Here is a 10056-nt window from a genome sequence, read left to right on the forward strand (position 1 = left end):
GCAGCTCTTAGGATTTAGACCTGCACAGACATGCCAGTAGTAAAGTAGAAGACTATGTATCAGAATACAGTGGAACCAAAGACTTTAAACTCTCAAAAAGACTAGGCCTGCTCGTCCAAAAAGTAAAAAGCCAACCTTAATGTCATTGTCACTGTTTTTGTGACAGATAACATAATTTACTGGAATCCATATAAACAGTATTCTCAATAATTTCAGTTTTGTTTGGAAAGTTAGTAATAACTTTAGTGATGTGTGTGCCAGCAAATGAATCAAACGGCAGTTGAATGTGCTGTGTTTTGTGGTTGCTCTGACCAGCTGGTGGTCCAGACTGAGGGAGCTGTTGTTCTGGGAGTCTGAGCGAGCGTCCATGGCGGAGGGCAGTGCCAAGGGGAGGGAGTGCCTGTTGGAGAGTTCCCTGACACCTGCTCGGAGGTCCCCGCCCAGACAGGGGAACTGGGTGGACGAAGAGGATACCGAAGAGGATGACGAAGAGGAGGTGGGAGCCTTGGGAACCGGCCTGGAGGTCCAGTCAGACAGGGGTCGGTTTGGGGGTGTAGGAGGGAGTTTATCGCGAGGGGGCTCCCCGGGTGTGCTGGGCAAGGGCCGCCTCTGAAGCCGTCCATCAGGGGCTGCCCCGGCTGTGTGGGGACGGTCTGGAGGAGGGGGAGGGGGGAGATCACGCAGTGCTGGGGGAAGGGGAAGAGGCTTGTCTTTGTGATGAGATGGTGCCTGGAGGGAAAAACCAAGGAGGAGGGATCTCAATTAGACTACATGCGATATTAATGTGAAACCAAAGAAAGCTCTGTGCTGTTATCTTCAGTGCTGGAAGTAATCCATTTAGCAAGAAAGACACTGTTTATGCATTAGTCATCATTTCCAACAATACACAAAACTTAGATGAACAACACCAAGCAAAGATGCTGTTTATCATGTGCAGAATAATCAAGCTTTTCATCTGCAGTTTCATTTTATCTACATTTAAAAGATAATAAAAATGTGGAAATATGGCAATTTCCCAGAGAAGGAAATCTGAGCATAAAATGCCCTGATGATTGTGACCGCCATTTTTAAATTCCTTACCTGTATGAAGGAGCATTACGCGTAGGTTCTTCCGAGCGCATAGCTAGTCTATTTTTCAATCTTAGGCTTTTCCCCCTCCCCCTTCTTACCTGCTCTGACTCTGAACCCACCACAAAAGTTGAGTAGATTAGGATTAGGCACCCACTAAGGCATGACACACTCGACTGTACATAGACTGGACATCAATATTAGACTTGTAAGTTTTTACAATCCCTTCTTGTGTACATTTAGTTACCTTACTGCTGACTCCAGGGCTGGAGGCACCAGGGGGGTTGGGAGGTCTGTGCGGTAATAGGTCTAGTCTGGGAGGCACCGGGGGAAGAGAGGACTGAGGAGTCCCAGACATAGGTGATGGGGGACGCTCCACCTGGATGACGCACAAAAGAGCCAAACACAGATTTCATCTGATCAGCATTATTCAAACACAATCAGACGGAGTCCAAATGCCACTTCTCATTTTGCAAATATCACAAATCTCCTCTCATATCTCTGCAATAACATCAGGCCAACTGAAAACTCTCATAACCTTATAAGGTTACTTTACAGCACTGTTCAATATTAGAGCTTTATTTTTTCTGCAGTTCCTCAAACGTATCTTGTTTCAACACAGATGAAACAAAGAAGTACGCACAAGAAATGAGTAAATATAGAGTAAATGGTCAAAGAGGTCAGGCCAGCAATCAAAGCCAAAGAAATTCCCGGGACCACATCAAAGTGTGTATGATCTCAGGTATTCGCCTGCTCTATAAACAGATTAATGCACACAGAGTTTCTCAGAGGTACATAAAAGATGTAAGACAGGAGAATTCCCCACATATCAAATACAAAGAGGCACAAAAAGCTGCTACCTTGGTGCCATGAAAGATGGAGATGAAAGACTTTAGATAGGAGATGTGAGCTTGAAGCTCACAAGAAGTGAAAAGGCCAGGGCAAGGAGCGTTTCATCTGCACAGGGTCTCTCAGAAAAGCAGGAGATAAGAGGACAGCAGGAACCTGTGAGGTGCACTCTGGGTGTTAAGTGCCTCAATGTTTTATGAATAGAAAAAGACCAGAATAGCTCACCCAGTGCCACGACTGGAAACTTTGAGTGAAGTAACTTTTTTTTTTGGTCAAGTCCGACTCCTGTCACCGTCTTACCTTTGTGCAGGCAAGTTTGCTCATTATTAGATGAGGGTCTTCAAGTCTGTCATCATCATCGTCGTCGTAGCTGGGTGAGGGTGCACCCTCAGCCCCAAATGTGCTCCTGGAAGACCCTCCGCTGTTGTCCTTTGGGTCAAAAGGATCCACAACTATCGGCTCCGTACCCTTAATCTCACAGCGACAAAAGGGACATCCTGTTCCCTGACCTTCTGACTCCTGCAACACAGGCCAAAAGGCAGATGGTTAGAGCATGCAGAGATGAGAAAAGGGTTTTTTTCTTTTTGTGTCTGACATGTCTGAATAAAAGAGCACTTCAACAGACAATTCACTTCTCAACAGGTTTGAGTTATGACACATGAACAACCCACACAAACCCCCTTGCATACACCCACTCTTGTACCTGCCAGGCAGTGAGACAGGAAGTGCACATGAGATGACCACAGGGCTCAATCTTCACATCCTTGTCGTTCTCGGCACAGATCTTACAAAGCTGGAAAGTGGAGCCCATCTCACAGTACAGCTCGTATTGTTCCTGCGGGGAGAAAAAAAAAAACATGACAAGACGGTAACATCACACAGGAACAACAGCACCTGAGATCCTTTTGAAAGAAAAAAAAAAAAAGGAGAAGAGAAAAAAAAAAGCCTGGAAGGATCTAGAGCAATAGATAGTTGTGGGGGTGTAGTTTGAGTTTCAGTCCAGTGGCTGCAAAATGAGTCTGTTCATTGTACTTACAAAATTCTGAGAACATGTATGAGTCTGAAAAGATCTTCTACAGTATTTAAAACAAAGTTATGAATAAAGATGTTGATAATGCTCAAAATTCTTTAGGACTCCCACTGGATGCACTGCTGTAAGAGTGTGATCAGTACTGGATCCCATCTATTGGAACCAATCTTATTAACAGATGTATAAATTGTTTAAATCCTTTGTTTAGTCATCCAAACGTAACAAACCATTTTAACACTGCAATAAAATAAAAAGCACACGAAAAAACAGGGTTTTCAAGGGTCTTAGAAGAAGGCTGCTCTGACCTGGGTGACTTTGATATGGTCTTGAGGCGAAGGCTCGCACAGTCCTGTCAGGTCAGGATTTTGAGTCCGGCCATCAGGGAATAAATAGCTGCAGATGTAGAGACACAACAAATTAGTAAATCTATATAAAGTATCCCTGGGTATTTTGGCAGGTATGTTAATTTAGAAGTAATGATCATTATTAGTTACTGCAATTATGTGGCATGTATACCTAACAGGCTGCAGTAATGAAAACATCTGTTCAGTCCATTCATTCGCTACGAGTTTGTGCATGTACAATACGTGAGTGTTTTCTAAATGAGTCAGACTCTGTAATTACCATTTGATAAATGTTTCGAAGATAGAGGCGATACGATTTATAAGCTTTGAAAAGTTTTCAAGATTTCCCACTTGAAATCACCATTTGATTACATGGTGGAACGGACCAACTATAACTGTTATTAAACAAAGGAATCAGCGCTGGCTTAAAAAGATGAGTTTTACGCCAGTCAGCTAAATCAACAACTCTATTGTGGTTAGAACACTGGAATGATGGGAACATGTAAAATGATATGTCTGAATTGGCTTAGAGCAAATCTCACACACAAAACTGTGCAAGCTTTGTAGGAAGAAAGGACAGAACAGGAGAACGAGAGAAAAAGAGGCGCTCTGCAAGTAAAAATTACATCGAATTAAGGGAATCAAGACTGAACCAGTGACAAAGACAAAAAACAGAAGCTCAGAGCTCTGGATGGAAAGCTGCAAGAAAATGACATGATTTTAAGTGAGGCTCACAAAATGCCAGTTGACTTACAATCCTTCCCTGAAACCATCAATGAGAGCCTGGAAGAGGGGTTTATTATGGGGAATGGTCTGGAGTATATTTCCATCTGCAGTCACGTAGCCAATAGCCCACTGGCCCAGTCTTGTGCAGCTCAGTCGGAAGATGTAACTGAGAAGAGAGGAAAATTTTAAATAAGAAGAGCTTGAATGGTGTTAAATGGTCAGATTTAACTCTGAAAAAAGTAATAAAATACAATGAGATGAAATGTAGTAAAAGGGCAGCAGTGTCTGCAAAATGTGCACAAGAAATACCTTCCAAGTAAGCACAATCCAAATGAAAATATGCAGGCTGCATAATAAACATGCATAACAGAATGTGGCAAAATCAGCTACTTTTTTCTAATTTGCATTTTCATTACAATACTGAACACATATATATACATACATATATACTAGATCATGGGATACACATCACAGACACACACATTACATTCCGTGTATATAACACATTATAGAAACATTAAAGCAGCTGCGTTTACACCATTGCCGTAGTTACCATTCGACGTTGCTAAAGAAGACAACTGGGACAGAACTGAGTGTAGGAATGACAGAGACACAAAACCCATCACTGCTTATCAAAATAAAAGATCAATAACTAACATCAACTGCAACTGGACTAATACTGGTTCATAAGAATGACACTTTTGTGGAGCTGGAGGTGAATGCACAGCATGTTATATCAGATAAAAATAGCCGTTTGTGCCGTGGGATGGACAGTAGAAAGGCAAGAACAAAACTGAAGAGATAAGAGATGGACCACTCCCCCCAATATGCACTTCTCTAGTTAACTGCACAAGCTGACCAATTTGTATACAGAAATGAAAGAAAAAAGAGGAAGGAATAAATAGGCTTAAAAATTGGCAAGACTAAGTGTTGGTCACAGCCTCGATCTTTAGCACAGAACTGTTGTACCCATAGTACCAACATCATTCTCTTAATGGGGCACAGTAATTTAGAGCGTCAAAAACGCTGCACTCACATCAACCAGTAACTACTGCTCCAATGTCAACGTGGCCCTACACGGGCCAGGCCTGAAAAGTGACATCAGCTTTCAGCGTACAATCAGGCCATTGATGCAAGGTACCAGTGCCATGCTGCCCTGGGTTCCTCACACACAAACTAAAACACATGAACACACAAACTTTTGCATTAATTGTGAGTGAATCTGGCATTAAGGTTAAAACTGTGCCCTCTCTGTCCTCTACCAGGGACAAAAATAGGACCTGGGTGCAACTATCCAGTTGCCAGAGTGATGATTTGATGTGTGAGACGTGTGTCTAATAATGTACAGAATCATGTTGCTCAGTGCTAAAATATATGTTGATAGAAAACTAAACTGTAAAAATACATACAATGAAAGGTCACCGTAATGGTAGAAACATTTTGGGTATGAACTGCATTTACAAATGGGCAGTTATGCTTTATGTATTCACTGCACTGCACAGTGCAGTGCAGTGAATATGTGTTCTGTGTAGGGCTGCATGAATAGCAAAACAAGGCTTTTTGTTTTGGCCCCGTGTTGCATATTCTGCTTTTGCACCCAGCATTTTTCACCAAATTGTGCAATATGTCCAAGTAATCTATAGATTACAACAGACTGTAAAGTTACCAAGCAACTACAAGGTGGTACTGGTAAAAAGAAATGGTGATGCTCGATTAAGTTCCTATACAATTATCTATCTATGTCTGATATAGCTAATGCTTTATGAACCATGTTAGGCATTCAGTGTTGATGAATATTTCACGAAGTCTGGTGTGGATGTCTGGTATCATGATATCTCACCTGCCAGGCTTGTGAATGAACTTTTGAAGCCGAGCTTTGACCTCATCGTAGGTGAGGAAGGCCATGTACCCCGGGTGAGTAACTGCCAAGCTGTTCCAGTTCCGCAGCAGGGATGACCAAGGCTACACACACATACACACACACACACACACACACAGAGAAAGTGAGTCATCTGATGTGTGAATGTACATGGCAGTAACAGAATGAGCACAGCAAGAGTGAAATATATTGCATCACTGGTGATATTCAAGGTTTAAAACCTCATTGTGATGTACAATGACCGGGATCAATCTGCGCAAAAAGGTATTTTAAGCAAAGCAACTCATTTGGCACCACCTGGATCACAGAATGAAGACTCCTAGACTTTAGTAGACTGCTTTCCATAATGTACATTAAAAAAAAAGAGAGAGAAAAAAGCCTGGTTTATAGGAGCTCATATTTATTTCTTTAAAGGCGACTTAACCCACATCCAGAAATGCTCACAATAACTAGTAAAAATTTAACATGAAGAACAGGGAGGGGAAAAAAAAAAATCATGCTACTCCACAGCACACTCACTGAATGCATGCTGTGGTGAGTAGGTGGTTCTGCAATTGCTATCGTTAGTCTGTCTGATGTGTGAAAGGAAGCAGAATTAACACATATGACACTTAACGTGAGCTGCAAAATTGAGGAGACACAAACATGTTAATGGACACCCATCCAGTCAGTCAGCTCCAGCTCCAGTCTCAATCTAACCTTAATCACAGAGAGGGGGAGCTGGACGTGGTCCAGCGCCGCCCATTTGGCTCTGCAGTAAGCAGCACTTAACACAGGAAGTGACAAGTCAAAACTGTCTCCTCTGGACTCTTTTCTGGAATATATTTTATCACATGTCTGTTGTAGGCTTTAGTATTTTTTTTTCTCCTAACAGACTGCACTAAATAAGTGCAATAAAGTCTGATGAGTAAGGTTATATCCAGCAACTGTACAATTACTTTTCAGGTACATCTTAACGACATTTGAAGGGCAACTCATCCTAAACCACTCCGTTTTCACCTAACTGCACTAAGAATGCATGTTTTCTTATGTGCCTATTTATAATCAAATCATAATTCAGCCTAAAGATATTGCATGAAGAGAGATGAGATATCTGAGAGGGCTTTTAAAGCAATATAAAAAAATAAAAAAATAAAAATAACAGTCTGCTGCATATCAAGGACAGAGCTTAAAATGGCCACAGGCTCACTTCCTCTTCTGCGTTTGAGGACATTTAGAGGAGGACGTTTTTGTAAGAGGGAGTGCCATAGGAAATGTCTGTAATCTGTTTAGGCTTCATTAAGCCTGTCAGTAACATACACATAAGTAGGGGTGATGTCACTGAGGAATAAACATTAGCTGTTGCATACAAGAAATTGTGGTTCACTCGAGAGATCAGTGGTTCTCATTCGATACAGTTTTAATTGCAATACTGATGCAAAGAACTTGTACTACAAAATACAGATAAGCCCTGAAGAAGGTAGATAAATGCAGCCTTTGTGCTCCCCTTCCCAATATGCTTTGCTTTTTTCTTTTTATCTGTCCTCATTCTATACTTAGAGAAATTTGCAGCACTTGCACACCAGAAGTATATGACAAAATGGCACAGAAACAAATGCGCTGCTTCATGATTGTGAAATATAAATTGTGGGTTGTATTTAGCCCTTAACCTCTGACACAGGATGCAAGTAGACAACCAGTAATATGAGCTATAAAACACAGTTAATTTAGGGGATAGCAAAATAAAATAGTTTAATTTCTTAACCTCTCAAAGATTTCATGTCAAAGAAATTCTACTTCTACTATTCTACTTTCAACCTTGCTACTTATTACTTTTCTGGAAGTAATAAAATACCTCAGGGAAGCACATTTAATGACTCTTTGAGAAAGATCGCAGTGTCGCTCTCTAGCACAAACGGACTTATCTAGGCCACATGATGCAACAACAGATGCCTATTAAAGAGTGAAAAATAATTCCCGAACATATCCTTGTGTACTGGCTGGGCAGAGAAGGAGGAAACTTTCATTGTCAGTGCTGTCTGATGGTGCATATACGTCAACAGACATCCTGCTAATAAGTTGATAGAGTTAGCTGCAAAAAAAGATGCGGCTGATTAGTTTAAGTTCATTATGTTCTGCTTAAATGAAATCCGTTTCCTAGACCAAGGCTAACAAACCTCTAGGAATTACTCTCCATCTTGGTCTTCTCTGTCTCTCTCTTCCTTTGCACATTTCTGCTTTCATTAGCTCAGGAGACCACTATAAAACAAAGAGAAAGATGCAGTGTGCATCTGTGTGATATCTACCTGAAATAGCCTGGTGAATATGTCAAACTCAAAGACGGAGATGTAGTCATTGCAGGTTAGATCTATGGTGGACTTTAGGGCCATAGCCTCCAGCCCAGAGCTGATGGGATGAAACTCATGGAGAGACTGACGGAATACCTTCCAAGGCACAATGGTTCTGTAACACACAAAAACACACATTGGATGATGACATCCCCTCAAAAAAAGTGTAATAACGCATCAAGAATTCAAAGCTCATAAATAATGATTCTTAAATGTAGGCTACCAGCATGCTGTCTTGCACAATGAAGGTAAAGGTGCAATAAGAGTTTTGGTTTTAACTTGGTTATGGTTGGTATGTCTGTATCTAACATACCTCGAAATGCAGCCATGAATAGCCTGTGTGCAAAACCTACAGTGATTAACATCTGATAAAGAGGAAATGCTATTATATTCAAGTCATCTTTGTACTGGACATAAATATAAACCTGATGTGAACTGAATTTCAGTCCTTTGACCAACATTTTCAATATACTCAACTTTGCAATATTTATGAATCCCTTTTCTTTTAGGGAATAATTACGCATACACACTAACGATTGTTCCCTAGGATGATTACATCCCCTTGGTATCTGACTTGTCTGTGTATATAGTGACTGATTAACCAAAATGTGCGCACAGAACATTAGTTGTGTCCATAGTTGCATGTGAATAAACCACAAAAAGACATTAGTGTTCTTTAGTCACTGGACCAACATTTGTCCCAGGGAAGATATTCATTGTCTGATTTCTGTGAAAGAAGGCAAAACCTTCTCCTCTCAGATGTTCCACAGAGTCATGTGAGAGGGGAAAGAAAAAAAAAAAAAAAGACCTTTTTCCTCAGCAATCCTGTGAAAAACAGAAAATACCCCATGATTGAACAACTTGTAGAACCACCTTTAGCACCAATAATTGGAAGTAATCTTATTTTTTCTCTCACATTGCTGCAGAGGAATTGGCCTGCTCTTCTTTCCGTCGCCTCAGCACACTGAGGTTTGTGGGTATTTATGAATTCACAGCTCTCTTAAGGTCCCACCACAGCATTTCAATCAACCTGATGTCTTGAATTTGACTGGGCCATTACAACACCTTGATTTGCTGCTGTGCTTGTTGTGATCATTACCCTGCTGCGCAACCTCACATATGATTCTAGAATACTTTGATACACAAATGAGTTCGTGGTGAGCTCGGTAACTACAAGGCATCCGGGTCCTGTAGCTGCAAAATAAGCCCAAATTATCGTCCCTCCATCACCGTGCTTGACAGCCGGACTATTGAGTCTGAGATAGAGCTCTGTAGTCGTTTGAGTTTGTTTTCTCCTGAATTTGCTGGGATGTCCACTGATGTACTGATGAGATTGTGGCATTTTGTTAACACAAATCTGAACCATCCAGACCAGCAAATAGCTGAAACCTTTGCTTTTGTAGAGCTGATCAAAGTTGCTGATAATCAATAAATCTAGTTCATTTGAATGGCTGCTATTTATCCTCTCAACTCCGTGGAAAGGAGCACTTAGTTTTTCACAGAACTACAGATTCTCTTTTCACATCACCATATATCTTCTTACTGATTTGCACTATTGAAGTTCCTTTTTACAATTTAAAAGTGACTCTTTAAGTTTCCAGGAACCACTATGATAATACACACACAAATGTGCTTACTTATCCCCGAAGGCGCGTCTCCAAAACTCTGCAGCATCTGCCTTAGTGATGCGGAAGTTGTCACCCTGAAACAGACCATTGGGGAAGATGGCCTTCAGCTCAGCCAGCATGTGGCTGAAGATCAAAGACAGCTTGGTAAGATTCCTCCTGTGGAAGTCAGGAAAAGAGGGAAGACTGTCAGATTTAACATGTTAAA

The 10056-nt window shown here is 41.2% G+C and overlaps 1 protein-coding gene across 1 annotated transcript in view; it reads right to left on the minus strand.

The window, feature by feature from the left end:
- The window catches only part of cbl (Cbl proto-oncogene, E3 ubiquitin protein ligase), a 31794-nt gene that overhangs the window by 3497 nt on the left and 18241 nt on the right, over window positions 1–10056 (minus strand). Inside the window, exons 3-11 of the mRNA XM_005720824.2 lie at window positions 9861–10007; window positions 8182–8338; window positions 5858–5979; window positions 4046–4183; window positions 3253–3340; window positions 2621–2752; window positions 2218–2436; window positions 1316–1447; window positions 313–729 (exon numbers count right to left, since the gene is read on the minus strand). Of these exons, the coding sequence (XP_005720881.1) occupies window positions 313–729; window positions 1316–1447; window positions 2218–2436; window positions 2621–2752; window positions 3253–3340; window positions 4046–4183; window positions 5858–5979; window positions 8182–8338; window positions 9861–10007 (1552 nt within the window). The remainder of the gene's footprint in view (window positions 1–312; window positions 730–1315; window positions 1448–2217; window positions 2437–2620; window positions 2753–3252; window positions 3341–4045; window positions 4184–5857; window positions 5980–8181; window positions 8339–9860; window positions 10008–10056) is intronic.

Source organism: Pundamilia nyererei, unplaced genomic scaffold, assembly GCF_000239375.1.
Source record: "Pundamilia nyererei isolate P.nyererei 1_Seehausen unplaced genomic scaffold, PunNye1.0 scaffold00003, whole genome shotgun sequence".
Lineage (NCBI taxonomy): Eukaryota > Metazoa > Chordata > Actinopteri > Cichliformes > Cichlidae > Pundamilia > Pundamilia nyererei.